The following is a 15,371-nucleotide window of genomic DNA, read 5'->3' as shown; positions in this document are numbered from 1 at the left end:
AAAGCCCCAATTGCAAAAATAGCCCGACTGGGGCTTTTTTGCGCAAAAGCGTGTCTAGATTGGCCACGGATGCTTTTCCGCAAAAAGTGCTTTTGCGGAAAAGCGTCCTGCCAATCTAGACGCTCTGTTCCGCAAATGCTTTTAATGGAAAACTTTTCCGTTACAAGCATTTGCGGAAAATCATGCCAGTCTAGACGTAGCTGTAGACGGGATCATGAGCTTTCGTGACTCTGGTTATCTGAATTAGCGCACTGTGCTCATGAAAGCTCATGATACTATCTACATGTTCTGTTAGTCTAGAACAGGGGTCTCCAAACTACGGCCCGCGGGCCGAGGCCCTCTCATCCGGCCCGTGGAGACCTTTTTGTCTACGGAAAAAAAATTACGGAAATTTACGTTCAAAATAGGACTGGTGGGTTTTTACCAGTTTTTGCCCAAGGAAGACTTTCCTAATGTCAAAACTTTTGCATCAAGGTACCTTTCAATCTTTGGTCCGATGATAATCTCAGGTCACTGTTGATGTTAGGGACAACAAATCTAAAGCCAGAAATGTCTGCTATTTTGGCATCCAGGAAACAATTTCACCATTCACACTAATACAGGTGATCATGTGTAGTGTATCAATGTGTTATTAAATAATAACTGAATAAAATAATATTAAATAAATAATTAAAAACAACATCCATGTTTTGATTGTTTTTTATTTGGACCTCAAGTGTGTAGTCGGCCCCCGAACTGCTGTTTGATAGTTAATGCGGCCCTCGGGCTGAAAAGTTTGGAGACCCCTGGTCTAGAACAATGTTTCTCAACCAGTGGTACCTTTAGGGGTACTCGATAGAAGTCTGGGGGTACCTCAACACCACTGAAAACTGGAGCAAACTGCATTTTTTGTTTTAAATTGTACAGCGTTTTATTATGTTTGTACTTTTTACACCCAACAATTTCACCACCCGCCCGGCTTTGATTGTTTATAAAAATGTGTTGCAATGGTAGAAAAAAATTTGGTGCGTCTGAAAACTGTAGGAACCGGGGGAGGCGGGAGGAGGGGGGTAACTCACAATTTTTTTTAAAGGGTACTTTATTTAAAAAAAAAAGGTTGAGCAACGCTGGTCTATAAAGTGCTCCCAGACCCTTCTTGTTTTACAAGGGGGAAGTGCGTACGTGTGGCAGGGGCGGGGGAGCGTTTGTGCGGGGAAATGTAGGAGCCTTTGGTTTAGGCCCCCGCCTTGGCAAGCTGCCCCGACGGGTTTCGGTGCCCCCAGCAATCAGGCCAGCGGCTGGCAGGCCCGAGAGCTGCCCCGGGGGCCGTGCAAAGCCGAGGCGAGGCGGGCGCCTTCCGTGCGGGCTTGGCCGCTGCTGGCTGTGTCGAGGCAGCCTCCTGCCCTGGCGCCAGCGCGGCTCGCTCCTCCCGCAGCCCGGAGGCAGGGGGCTCCGCTTGCAAGGGGAAGGGGGGCTCCTTGCACCAGGCCGCCGGTGCAAGCCCGGCCCGGGCTGCCAAGCCCCGCCGTGCCGAGGGGGGGAACCCTTCTGCGGCTGGCCCGGCTCCGCGGCTGCAAAGCGGCCCGGCATCGCCTGCGCCTTCCGGCCGGGAAGGTGGCCCCGAGCCGCGGCGGCGCCAGCCATGCGGGCGCTGCAGAGACCGGCCGCTCTCATGACACTGGTGAGCGCAGCCTGCAGCGGGCTGCCGGGTAGGCGCGCTGGGTAGGGCCGCTAGTGCGGCCTTAGGGGGCGGGGAAACAGCCCCCCCGTGAACCCCCTCCCGGGTCCCCAGCACTATTTCTCGGGGTTCAGCATGTGCCAGGGGGTTGGACTCGAGCTAGGCTGGGAATGGGGGGGCATGGCCTGGCAACCCCCCCCTTTGCCCTTCGTTAGGGATTATTGATTAATGAGCTTGACTGAGCTAGCACCCACTGAGACCCCCCTGGACTGTGCAAACACAGAGACTTGGCCTCCTCGGCCCGGCTTGCACCAAACCTCCTGGGGGGGCTCCCACAGGGGTGTGAACAGTTCACACCCCTGCAGCCAAAGTCGCCCGGCCTTGGCCCGCGGGGACACGTCTGTGCTGGGATGTGTTTCCCGCCAGTGTGACGAGAGCCCTGTTGCGGGGACACAGCAAAACCACCTCCCCCGCCCGGCGGGGTTGAGCGGGGATGTGCGGAGGGGGCTGCAGAGCTGGTGTAAACGCTGTATGACCTGGGTAAACCTAGCGTGCCGCACGAGCCATCCCACCCCACGGCAGTCAGCGGCGTAGTTAAGGGGACCCGAGCCCTGTTAAAGTCACCGCTAGGTTCTTCCATCCACCCAAGGGAGGATAGTAAATACAGGTTGAACCTCTCTGGTCCGGCAGCATCCATGGTCCGGCGTGATGTTAGTTCACCGGATGTCCACTGATCATGGCTGTGGCCAAGTTTCCCGCGGTCCCATACAGTTTGTTTACAGCCACCAGGCCTGGCTCTCCGTGTTCTGTGCTGTTGTTTAGCTCTGGTTTACCCCTAAACGTCTTTTAAGAGCCCAGCAAACAGTGGAAGGGTCATGGTGCCAGACAATATTGACCTCCCGTGGTTTGGCAAATTCTCTGGTTCAGCACCGGTCAGGTCCAGAGGATGCCGGACTAGAGACCCACCTTGCTGGCCAGGAAGCAGCGAGTGGGCTAAATATGGAGCGTGAGCTGCAGGAGGGGTTATGCAGCATGTCAGACCTGTACTTATTTGGGGTGGCCTCTCCCGACTCTTGCACCATTACAGCTGCACTGTTTGTAAGGCACATGCTTCATCAGAGTTAGCCAAGGACCTCCCCTCTTGCTGAGAGCTTCTGCGTCCACCGTAGAGCACAGTCGTATCTTAAATGAAAAAGCTAGACAAAGAAGTCGATAAGCGGGGAGCTGCCGCGAGGTTAGCTGACTGGGACTAGGCATCAGCCGGGAATCAACTGATGCTCGGCTTGCGCCCGGTCCCCGCTACCCCCCTGCCTCCCCTGTCCCCCACGAAGATGGTGCTGGGGGGAAGATGGTGCTCAGAGGCTTTTAAGCCGGCTCCCCCCAGCACCGGCTCCTGCTCTCCCACCCCTTTTGCTGCCTCTGATAAGGCAGAAGGGGGGGGACCAATTAGTCGACTAGTCCCTCGACTATCCGATAAGCTTTTGCTTATCGGATAGTCGACTAGTCACATAGGGATCCCTAGGTCATATACAAGAATCAGAACTAGGGATGTGAAATGGGTAACTGGTTAACGACACTGTTGGTAGGATCCTTGCTTAGATTTTTAGTTTCGCCCACTCCCCAGGCCTGATGCACAAGGAGATCTCGTAAAAACAACCTGCCGCTGAGTTTCACCTCAAAGGACAGCTTCTCATGGCAGCTCCCTCTATCTGACCGTAGCTCCTTTTCCACAGGCCAGGAGTTCTTCGGGGGCCTCTTCGTCCCCTCCCCAGCCAGCAATTGCAGCCAAACACCCCTACCAAGTGGACTTGAAGGCAGAAAAGCGTTACGCTTGGTGCGCCTGTGGCCACAGCAAAAAACAGGTAACTTCCAAAATCGTTCTGGGTTTCTCCTTCCTGTCCATCTCCCCCCTCCCCACAGGTTTCTTAACAACCCGTCCAGCTTGGAAGCTTTTTTTCCATTGGCCAGTGACTTCCTCTGAGTTCTTGCAAAACGATGGGAATTCCGTACACGTTTCCTCCCACCTCTTGCTTCCAATGCCTGCTGCTTCAGGGGCGGAGCGAGAAACACCTCCCCCCGGTGGCCCTGGTTGGGATAACTTAATTGTTTCCCTAGCTCCTCTCTGTTAAACTTAAAAAACAACAAATGGTCTGGTAGCACTTTAAAGACTAACAAAACATGTAGATGGTATCATGAGCTTTCGTGGGCACAGCCCACTTCTTTGGATATCCAGAATTAAAATAAATAGGGGAGAAGGCGGGGGAGGGGAAGCGGGGGGAAAGAGAGAAGGAAAGAAATGGGGGGGGGGGACAAGAAAAGGCAGTGGGTATAAAAAAATACCAAGGGGAAAGCTAAGCTGGAATGTAACAGGAAAAACAAATAGTCTATAAACACCTAACGACTGGCTAGTCAAAAGAGGTCGATAAGAACCATTAGCAGGCAATAGAGAAGAAGAGTATTAACACCAGATACTATACAGACAAAGAATCATTGGTACCTTCATTGTTTGGTAGGTTGATAATGTCCCAGCCATCTGGTATCTCCATTCAGACCATTAGCATGAGTATCAAACTCGTGAATGAATTGTCCTTCCCTGTGTATTTGGCTTGAAATTATCTTTCAGTAGCTCTCCCTCAGTTGAAGCTAGTGGTGGCTAAAGACAGAGTGTTCTCAGGATCGGGCCCAGGCCTCTGCCATGCGCTTCATTTGAGCATGAGTTCTGGGGGCTAGGAAATACTGAGGCACTGAGCCAGCTGGCCAGAAACTCTCCTTTCTCTGCCTTTTTAAAGCCAGGGGTCTGTAGGAAACCAAGGTCTGTTGGCTGCGGTGGCCCCGGGCTGTGTGCGGAGTTCCGCATTCCTCCTTTGCAATGTACAAGAGCCCCAGCAGTGGCTCTTGTACATTTCAAAGGAGGAATGCGGAAGTGCCTATCGACTAGTCGAGAAATTCCATCGACTACTCGACTAGTCAATTAACCGCAATTTAACATCCTTACTCTGTACACAAATGGGGGGGTGCTAATAAATGGACACTTCCTTGGCTGCCCTTTGGTGGTCTCTGCTGGTGTGAGGGGCAGAAGGCGCAGGAGAAAATCGGGAGGCCAGTATTCTATGCGTGGCCCACAAGACACCGCTTGCTTGGAAATGGGAATGGCTCTTTGCCTGAGATGGAGCAGACTGGCTCCTCCTAAGAGGAAGGGTGGACCAGCGGTTTGGGCACTTACCTGGGGTTCAAAGACCTGGCTTCTGTTCTTTGTCCTGCCCCAGGCTGCATGTGTGGCCTTGGGCAAGTCACTTAATCTCGCTGTGCTTCCGCTTCCCCCCTCTGTGCCTCAGTTTCCCCAGCTGTGCCCTGCCCTCCAGGAGCCAGAAGCTCTATCTAGATATTTTTAAATGTTCAAGAACTCCTCCTAAATGGTAAGAGTTAGGGCCACCAAATTCAGTAGGCAGCTTCCTCTTACCCTAACTTGCAGCAAGGTCAGGGTTTGGCTGGGCCAAGAAAACAGGAAGTGCTGGGAATGGGACTCTTTTCCAGAACTTGAAAAGGGGCGGGACAGAAAGAAGAGGGACACGAAAGGGAGGGACACAGAGAGGAGGGGGGCAATACTGGGAGTGGCCACTGGGGGCAGCGAGCACAGGGGAGAGCTATATGCAGAGATACCACGGGGTACGGAGAGAGCGGGGGGGGCAGCCCCACCATCAACAGAGTGGCTGGCCGGAAGGGCTGGGGCCCTGCCATCATGCCAACCACCAGACTGTGTAAGTGGCTGCCTTGCCCCAAACTCTTCCCCCTCTCTGGCCCTTGGCCGCAGGGGTGTGTGTGGGTGGGGGAGAACAGAAGGCCTCGCCAGATGGGACCCACACCCTGATTCCCTCCTCACCCCCCCAACCCTCACAAGCCACCAAACTCCTGCTTTGCCCTCTTCCCCCTCCCATCCTCAACGCCCTGCCCTGACGCCTGCACCCTCCCCACCGCCAGCCCCCTGCCCTGACGCCTGCACCCTCCCCACCGCCAGCCCCCTGCCCTGACGCCTGCACCCTCCCCACCGCCAGCCCCCTGCCCTGACGCCTGCACCCTCCCCACCGCCAGACCCCTGCTCTGACGCCTGCACCCTCCCCACCGCCAGCCCCCTGCCCTGACGCCTGCACCCTCCCCACCGCCAGACCCCTGCTCTGACGCCTGCACCCTCCCCACCGCCAGCCCCCTGCCCTGACGCCTGCACCCTCCCCACCGCCAGACCCCTGCCCTGACGCCTGCACCCTCCCCACCGCCAGCCCCCTGCCCTGACGCCTGCACCCTCCCCACCGCCAGCCCCCTGCCCTGACGCCTGCACCCTCCCCACCGCCAGCCCCCTGCCCTGACGCCTGCACCCTCCCCACCGCCAGACCCCTGCTCTGACGCCTGCACCCTCTCCACCGCCAGCCCCCTGCTCTGACGCCTGCACCCTCCCCACCGCCAGCCCCCTGCCCTGACGCCTGCACCCTCCCCACCGCCAGACCCCTGCCCTGACGCCTGCACCCTCCCCACCGCCAGCCCCCTGCCCTGACGCCTGCACCCTCCCCACCGCCAGCCCCCTGCCCTGACGCCTGCACCCTCCCCACCGCCAGCCCCCTGCCCTGACGCCTGCACCCTCCCCACCGCCAGACCCCTGCTCTGACGCCTGCACCCTCTCCACCGCCAGCCCCCTGCTCTGACGCCTGCACCCTCCCCACCGCCAGCCCCCTGCCCTGACGCCTGCACCCTCCCCACCGCCAGACCCCTGCCCTGACGCCTGCACCCTCCCCACCGCCAGACCCCTGCCCTGACGCCTGCACCCTCCCCACCGCCAGACCCCTGCCCTGACGCCTGCACCCTCCCCACCGCCAGACCCCTGCCCTGACGCCTGCACCCTCCCCACCGCCAGCCCCCTCCTCTGACGCCTGCACCCTCCCCACCGCCAGACCCCTGCTCTGACGCCTGCACCCTCCCCACCGCCAGACCCCTGCCCTGACGCCTGCACTCTCCCCGCCGCCAGCCCCCTGCCCTGACGCCTGCACTCTCCCCACCGCCAGCCCCCTGCTCTGACGCCTGCACTCTCCCCACCGCCAGACCCCTGCCCTGACGCCTGCACCCTCCCCACTGCCAGACCCCTGCCCTGTGTAGGTCTTCTGGTAAATACCTAAACAATTATGCGGCCCTCAGGTGGTGGGGGCTGGATCAGAACCTGAGCTCCGGGAAGCAGTCTCTCTCCTTCCCACCAGCCCCGCTGTTCCTCTTCGCCCGGTGGCCCGCAGGATAACCACATCTTTGTTCCTTTTGCCCTCCAGCCTTTCTGCGACGGATCCCATAAAACAGCCGCCCCCGAGATCTCTCCCCTGCGGTTCCAGCTGGCCGAGGCGAAGAGCGTCTGGCTGTGCGGGTGCAAACACACCAAATCCCCTCCGTACTGCGACGGCACCCACAAGGAGGAGTTCATTCAGAAAGCAAAGCTCCCTGGACCAGCTTGATGGAGGCTTCCTGTCCCTGACACAAGTTGGAGCACCTGGCAACTCCCATGCTCAGAATTTCCGGCACCTGCCCGGAACCCCAGTTTCTCTGAAATGGTTCTTTTGTTTGTGAAACGGTCAATAAAATATTAACAACCATCTAGACGGCTCTGGGGCTTTCAGAAATTCCCAGGGTCCCAGCTCCTGGGTGTTCCTCCTCCCAGCCCCACTCCTATGGGTTGGGGGAAGGCGGCTTTTAAAGTTAGCAATGCAAAGGAGGGTTGGAAAAGTTCTCGTCCCCCAGGGCTGTGGATTACACCAGAGGCAGGACCCCTGGTGCTTGTCTGTGGATCTGTTTCCCAAGCTTGCTGCCTCCTGATAACCCCTCCACCTGTTGGCGGATGGATCTTAAATCTTGAACTGCTATGCTTTGAGCGAAAGAATCACATCCAGGCAGTATCAGATTCATGGCCTCACATATCTGGTCCAGCCGGTAGAAGGAAACCTAGATCCACACTGGGTTAAAGTAGATGGAGCCTTTCATCGAAAGAGGCTTCCTGCCTTAGTCCAGAGTGACTTCACTTGAGTTGATATGGGTAGGAACAGATCAGAATCTGGTCCCTTCTTCTGTGATCACTCCCTGGTGGCCTTACCTTCAGCTCAAAATAGTTGATTGATTTTTCTTCCTCCTAGTCTGAGAGGGGTGGCTGTGTTCATCTGTAAAGTCAGGTTAATCTACACTCAGAGTTGACACCGTTACCCTGGGCTTAAACAAAGACATTAACTGCTCGGCACATTACAAAGCCAATTTCTCCTGCCTTTAACATCTGCATTTCCACATCAAAAGCTATGACTGGCCCACTTAATTAGCCTCATTAACAGAGCCAACAATTGAGTACTTTTCCTGCTGTTATCTCTTGGTTTCTGTTATTTCCACTCCAGCTCATCTGATGAAGTGGGTTTTGTTCATGACCCCTGGATATTTTGGTTAGTCTGTAAGGTGCCGCAGGACTACGCATTGTTTTTAAATTTACAGATTTACCATGGCGACTCCTCTGAGATTGTATACAACCAGATTTTCTCTCCAAAAGTAAGTTGCAAAATTGTGGAGTGGAAGGAACCAGCTTTGAAGAAAACTAAGACCTCGAAGAGCTGTGAGGAACGTGAATGCTCTAGATCCGTGTTTCTCAACCAGTGGTACGAGTCCCCTTAGGGGCACTCGAGAGAAGTCGGGGGGTACCTCAACACAACTGAAATTGGAGAAAACTGAATTTTTGTTTTATGTTTTACAGCGTTTTATTATGTTTATACTTTTTACACCCCAAAATGTCATCACCCACCTGGTTACGATGAAGTTGTTTAAACAAATGTGTTGCAATGGTAGAAAAAAAATTGTGTGTCTGAAAACTGTAGGTACTGGGAGTACTTATGATTTTTTTAAAGGGGTGCTCTAGACAAATGAACCTGCAAGATGGGTTTGGTCTGGGGCCAATGAAATGCATATTTGAACGAAAAAGACTTAATTAGCATCACAGGGCTGACAGGAGCCAGGTGACGTTTTGAAGGCGGATTTTAGGATTGGCAGAGCTTTTCCTTTGACCAACCAGATCTCAGCTTGGCTCCCTTTTCAGCATGTGAATTATTAGCGATAAATCAAGCTTCCCAAAAGGGACACCGAAGAACGACTGCTGGGGTGCAGCGTTTTTTGCAGCAGCAGCCTGATTTCTGAAAAGACCCAGCCTCCGGATTTTACCTGAAATTCAGCCTACCCACCAGACAAGGAGAGGGTCTTGCCAGCTGCCAGACGGAGCCGAGAGTCCCTGGAGTACTCTGTTGTGCGTCCAGATAGAATCCGGTTGTAAGACATTGCACCAACCAGGAGAAAACTGAGGCTTTGGAGAAAAACAACCTTGGTATTAAAAAACCTTGGTGTTAAAAATACACAAGTCCTCCCATCTGTGGGAATAATCCCATCGTAATTGAAGACAACAGGGTGCCCAGTAACTTGCTTTTTTTGTTTCTCCCCTGGGTGCATTCTAATCTGGGGAACCTTTTTTTTTCTTCTTTCTTTAAATGAGGAAAAAAATAAGTTTTTTGGCTTCCCTGTTCACTACCTCCACAGATATATGGGCCAGAAAACAGCTGGCTCACACCGAAGTGGCAGAAGTGAATAGAAAAACTGACCTTCCACCCACTCCTCAAGTTTTGTGTTTCAATAAGTGCCAGGCCCAAAAGACCCCCAAAAAATATCATAACTCTTGGGGTGAATGCCATTTGGTCCCAGGTGACTTGTTACTGTTAAGTTCATCAATTTGTTCCAAAAGCTCCTCTAATGGCATCTCAATCTGGGACGATTCCTTACCTAAAAAGAATGGCTCAGGTTTGGAAATCTCCCCAACATCCTCAGCTGTGAAGACTGAAGCAAAGAATTCATGTAGCTTCTCCGCAGTGACTTTATCATCTTTTGAGTGCTCCTTTAGCATCCTGATCATCCAAGAGCCCCACTGGTTTTTTAGCCAGCTTCTGATGCACTTAAAAAACATTTTACTATAACTTTTTGGCTACGTCTACACTGGCGGCTTTTTGCGCAAGAACTGGTTTGCTCAAGAGTTCTTGTGCAAAAGGGCTTCCACAAGAGCGCGACCACACTGCCATGTGCTTTTGTGCAAGAGCGTCCATGGCAGTGTGGACCCTCTCTTGCGCAAGAAAGCTCTGATGGCCATTTTAGCCATAGGGGTTTCTTGCGCAAGAAAATCATGTTGTCTATCTACACTGCCTTCTTGTGGGAGAGCTCTTGCGCAAAAGGGCTTATTCCTCGTGGGGAAAGAAATAACTCTTCTGGAAGAAGCCCAGTTTTCCAACGCTGTACTGTAATTTTACTTGTGCAAGAACACGCATGGGCTGTGTCTAGACTGGCCAGTTTTTCCGGAAAATCAGCCGCTTTTCTGGAAAAACTTCCCAGCTGTCTACACTGGCTGCTTGAATTTACGCAAGAACATTGACTTCCGACTGTCTGAAATCAGTGCTTCTTGCGGAAATACTATGCTGCTTCCATTCAGGCAAAAGTCCTTTTGCGCAAAAGGGCCAGTGTAGACAGCTCAGATTTGTTTTCCGCAAAAAAGCCCCGATCGAGAAAATGGCGATCGGGGCTTTTTTGCAGAAAAGCGCGTCTAGATTGGCACTGTGCCAATCTAGATGCTCTTTTCCGAAAATGCTTTTAACGGAAAACTTTTTCATTAAAAGCATTTCCGGAAAATCATGCCAGTCTAGACGTAGCCATGCAGTGTAGACACCCTGCAAGTTTTTGTGCAAGAACAGGTGTTCTTGTGCAAAAAGCCTGCAATGTAGACATCGCCTTTGAGTTTTTGGCTAGCTGTTCTTCAAACTCTTTTTGGGCTTTTCTTATTTTTATTTTTCTTATTTTCTATATTTTTACACTTAATTTGACAAAGTTTCTGCTCCTTTCTGTTTTCCTCACTATGAATTGTCATCCACTTCTTAAAGGACGGCTTTTTTATCTCTCACTGCTTCTTTTATTTGGTTGTTAAGCTACGGTGGCATTTTTTTCTATTTGGCATTAGCTTGCCAAATAATCGACTCGTTTAAAAAAAATCGATGCATTTTGGATTTTTCCTTCGTGAGACCGATTTAAAAACCAGAGCGTTTTGGAAAATGGGAAGAGGCGAAATCTTGCAAAACCGCTTGGGATTGTTCGAAGATGCCTAAAATTTGGAGAGGAAACATCCTGTTCTGATTTGAGTATAGTAAAATGTTAAAGGGATGTTAAACTTGCCTTGTGTGCATTCAGCAGCTAGATTTCTATCCCGCTCCTCCTCCCCCCGGAACAGCCTCAGACGCATCCATGTGTCCTTTATGTAAAACAAAGCGCATTTCTCCCTGTATCACAAGCGTGTCTGTGTAGGAATCGCAGGCTTGAAATTCCAGGGATTGTACACGGGAAGGTGATTGGATTTTTAAAAGCACGAAGAGGGCGAATGACCTCAGCTGTGTATTCCCACTGAAATCAAATGGAGCAGCACCAAAGAGCTAAATAGCGGCCCAGTTAAATTGATGGGCTGCTTCTTTTGAAGTAGCACATGAAAATAACCTCGTGAGCTGAAGAGAAAGCTCATAATGGCAGCCCACTTCCAGCTAATTGCTTCTTTGCAGCTTTTGAATTCACCAGGAAGGAATCGCGCCAGATCGAAAATAAAAAAAATGCATCTCTGTTCAATCCTATGGAGAATTTTGAAACCCCTTATGTCTGTATTTCCTGCAACGTGTTTACATTTCACAAGAAGTAGGGTGCCTGCGTGGTTTACAATTTGCCGATTTTTTTTGTGGGGCAGATTAAACGTGACTCTTTGGAGCTCCGGCCTTTTATATTTAAAATGGACTGCAACCAAAGCATAAATGGAGCCACTGTAATGTGCATGGAAACCCCAGACATAACCGAAAAGGGGCATGTAGACGAGACTAAATAGATTTGTAAAAATCATGTACCTACCCAGTGCCCAGTGCATTATGCTGGAAGTAAAACACACGGGTAGGAAGTTTGCTGTGACGTGCACAGGAGAAGGCTCTAAAATCCACAAGGAATTAACCACGAGTTATTTTGGCAGGTCACTTGTGTGGATCCCAGAGCTGGAATTCTGCTTCTATGCACCCCAGTGACAATCCAGTGGGCTCCCCACTCGCTTGTGTGGGGCTGGCTGCTCTTGGTTTACCCAGCTGTCTCAGCCCCTGCGCCTTGTTTAATCTCTACTTAATTGCATGCCTCCAGCCATTGCAAAAGGTTGGTCTAATGGACAAGGCATTTGTTTCCTAAGCCAAGGCTGGTGGGTTCAAGCCCCACTCAGGGTCAAAACCGCCTCAGGTCGTCTTCCCCTGAGTGAGGGGGATGGACTTAGTTCTCTCTAGGTGCATAACTGACTAGATAACTGCTCTCAGAGAGTAGTTATTAATGGTTTACAATCCTGCTGGAAGGGCAGAACAAGTGGGGTTCTGCAGGGGTTGGTTTTGGGACTGGTTCTGTCTGAAATCTTCATCAACGTGTTCGATAATGACATAGAGAGAACGCTTATACATTTTGCAGATGATCCCAAGCTGGGAGGGTTGCAAATGCTTGGGAGGATAGGGTCATGATTCAAACTGATCTGGACAAACTGGAGAAATGGTCTGAGGTTAAACAGGATGAATTTCAGCAAGGACAAATGCAAAGTGCTCCACTTAGGTACCTCTACTCTACAGGCTTTTTGTCGACAGAAGTTTTGTTGACAGATACTGTCAACAAAGCTTCTGTCGACAAAGAGCGTCTATAGTACATCCAGTTCTGTCGACAAAGCAAACCGCTTTGTTGACATGACAGTGAAGACGCAAAGGACAGTGTAGATGCAATAATGTCTTCTGTCGACAGAACTCTGTTGACAAAAGGCGTTATTCCTCTTAGAATGAGGTTTACAGCCGTCGACAAAACTGCTGAGTTCTGTCGACGTTATGTCGACTGAACTCAGCGGCAGTGTAGACGCAGGTATAGTTTTGTCGACAAAAGTCCACTTTGATCGACAAAACCCTGTAGTCCAGACACACCCTTAGGGAGCAACATTCAGTTTCACACATACAGAATGGGAAGCGACTGTCTAGGAAGGAGCCCTGCAGAAAGGGATTTAGGGGTCAGAGTGGACCACACGCTGCATATGAGTCAACAGTGTGACACTGTTGTAAAAAAGCCATCATCGTTCCGGAAAGGGAGTGTTGTAAGGAAGGCAAGAGACCAGCTGTTCTTGCGCAAAAACTTGCCACGTGTCTACACTGCACGAGCATTCTTGCACAAGAAAATATACAGTACAGCATCGGAAAACGGCTTCTTCCGGAGGAGTTAGTCCTCTCCCCACGAGGAATAAGCCCTCTTGCATAAGAGCTCTTGCGCAAGAGGGCAGTGTAGCCAGGCAATATGAATGTCTTGCGCAAGAAACCCCCTATGGCTAAAATGGCCATCAGAGCTTTCTTGCGCAAGAGAGCGTCCACACTGCCATAGACGCGCTTGCGCAAAAGCACATGCGAGTGTAGACGTGCTCTTGTGGAAGACTTTTTGCGCAAGAGCTCTTCTGCAAAACCATCCTTGCAAGAGATGCTGCCAGTGTAGACGTATCCCTAAGTCCCCGACCCCATGCATTATGGCTACGTCTACACTGGCCCCTTTTCCGAAAGGGGCATGCTAATTTTCAACTTCAGAATAGGGAAATCCGCGGGGGATTTAAATATCCCCCGCGGGATTTAAATAAAGATGTCCGCCGCTTTTTTCTAGCTTGGGGAAAAGCCGGAAAAAAGCGTCTAGACTTTTTTAAAAAGGGCTTTATTCCGGAGGATCGCGCCAGTCTAGACGCTTTTTTCCGGCTTTTCCCCAAGCCGGAAAAAAGCGGCGGACATCTTTATTTAAATCCCGCGGGGGATATTTAAATCCCCCGCGGATTTCCCTATTCTGAAGTTGAAAATTAGCATGCCCCTTTCGGAAAACGGGCCAGTGTAGACGTAGCCTATGTGCGTGTTTAATCAGAAGAGTAACCGCATTGCAGCCAATAGCGTTATTCCTAGATTTTAAAGGCAGGGGGCTGTTTGCTGGTCAGCCTTCCCTGGATTGAGTCCTGCATCCTGTGATCACTCCCCCGCTGACAGTTTAGCCGGAATGTTGCTGTAGGATTAAGGGCATGGCTCATGCTGCAGAATGCCCTGAAAATCTGGCCCATCCTGAGGTGGCTTTAAAGGCGCTGAAGCGTCTTAAAATATCCCCCCGCTGCTTCCAGGCCCCCATGCCTGAGCGCAATCACACCTCCAGTTGGACGTAATAATTAAATGCACGGCTTCCATCATGGACTCAGAGTTTGGGTGGGTGGGTGGGTGGCTTTCAGGGCCTGCAGCCCTGTGTGAATTCTGTGTCAAGCCCTCCAAGGACACACATCTGATAATGAGGTATTGGCACAGCAGGGGCCTTTCCCCCTCCTACGATCAACAGCTACAGGGGATGCAGCTCTGAAAGAAGCACGCAGTAAGGCTGTGTCTAGACTACATGGCTCCATCGACGGAGCCATGTAGATGAGGGCTGTAGGCAAAGGGAAATGAAGCAGCGATTTAAATAATCGCAGCTTCATTTAAATTTACATGGCTGCTGCGCTGAGCCGACAAACAGCTGATCAGCTGTTTGTCGGCTCAGCGCGCTAGTCTGGACGCTCCCCTGCCGACATCAAAGCCCTTTGTCGGCAGCCCCGTTAGTCCTCGTGGGATGAGGTTTACCGGGGCTGCCGACAAAGAGCTTTGATGTCGGCAGGGGAGCGTCCAGACTAGCGCGCTGAGCGGACAAACAGCTGATCAGCTGTTTGTCCGCTCAGCGTGGCTGCCATGTACATTTAAATGAAGCGGCAATTATTTAAATCGCCGCTTCATTTCCCTTTGCCCAATAAACAAATCTACATGGCTCCGTCGACGGAGCCATGTAGTGTAGATGTACCCCAACTGATTAGTTGTGCAATGCCCACAGACCCCCAGACATCTGTGGTCTGCCGCAAACCTGGAGCCTCAGGAGCTTAATGCGTGAGCCTCTACCATGGTGGTTCTCCAAGTGTGGTCCACAAACCCCTGTCTTGCAGGTGGTAGGGTTGCCAGGTGTCCGGTATTTGCGGCCTCTGTCTGGTTAAAAAAAAAACCCAGAAACTACCGGACACGTAAATTTGGTATTTTTTGTGAAAGTACCTGGCAACCCTACAGGTGAGCCATGAGCTCAGGGTTTGCCCCCCACCCCCTCGGCAGCCTCATGGTCCCCCTCCACCTCCCCATGAGGTTGGGGTGCCAGCACCGGATTCCCACTGCAGGGGAGGCGGATTGAGCTTCATGGGCCGGATCTGGCGTGCAGGGGAAGGAAGCGGCTCTGTGCACGGCCCCCACCCCCTCCCGATCGCCAGCTGGGGAGATGACAGTGCAAGAAACTGGAGGCTTCCCCCGCCACTCCCATTGGCCGAAATCACAGCCAATGGGAGCAGCAGGGGGTGGTGCCTGGGAGGCACGGTGCCAGGTAAATCCCTCCCATCGAGACCCCCGCACCTCCCGCCCATTCCGGCACCCTCCCTCCCAGAACGCCCCCACCTCCAGCCTGCTCCTGCACCCATTTTGTCAGCGGGGTGGTTGGCTGGCGGCTCAGAGACAGTTTGGGCTGAGCAGGGTGGGCCATGGCCCCCAGACGTTTGCAAATCCCTGCG

The 15,371-nt window shown here is 52.3% G+C and overlaps 1 protein-coding gene across 1 annotated transcript; it reads left to right on the top strand.

Annotated features, from left to right (window-relative positions):
• The first annotated feature begins 1,243 nt into the window (after positions 1-1,243).
• Positions 1,244-7,283, top strand: LOC102460444 (CDGSH iron-sulfur domain-containing protein 3, mitochondrial). The gene is made up of 3 exons (XM_075911367.1): positions 1,244-1,660; positions 3,391-3,519; positions 6,964-7,283. Exons 1-3 carry the CDS (start codon positions 1,622-1,624, stop codon positions 7,141-7,143), a joined length of 348 nt encoding a protein of 115 aa, XP_075767482.1. The 5' UTR covers positions 1,244-1,621; the 3' UTR covers positions 7,144-7,283.
• The last annotated feature ends 8,088 nt before the right edge of the window (positions 7,284-15,371 follow it).

The sequence above is a fragment of the Pelodiscus sinensis genome, chromosome 29, assembly GCF_049634645.1.
Source record: "Pelodiscus sinensis isolate JC-2024 chromosome 29, ASM4963464v1, whole genome shotgun sequence".
Lineage (NCBI taxonomy): Eukaryota > Metazoa > Chordata > Testudines > Trionychidae > Pelodiscus > Pelodiscus sinensis.
This window is presented reverse-complemented; position numbering and strand designations above follow the sequence as displayed.

Excerpts from the sequence above, each read along its gene's own strand:
- LOC102460444 (XM_075911367.1), top strand. The coding sequence starts at position 1,622 with ATGCGGGCGCTGCAGAGACCGGCCGCTCTCATGACACTG. Across the intron at positions 1,661-3,390 it reads CGGCCGCTCTCATGACACTG|GCCAGGAGTTCTTCGGGGGC; the intron begins GTGAGCGCAGCC and ends CCTTTTCCACAG. Across the intron at positions 3,520-6,963 it reads GTGGCCACAGCAAAAAACAG|CCTTTCTGCGACGGATCCCA; the intron begins GTAACTTCCAAA and ends TTTGCCCTCCAG.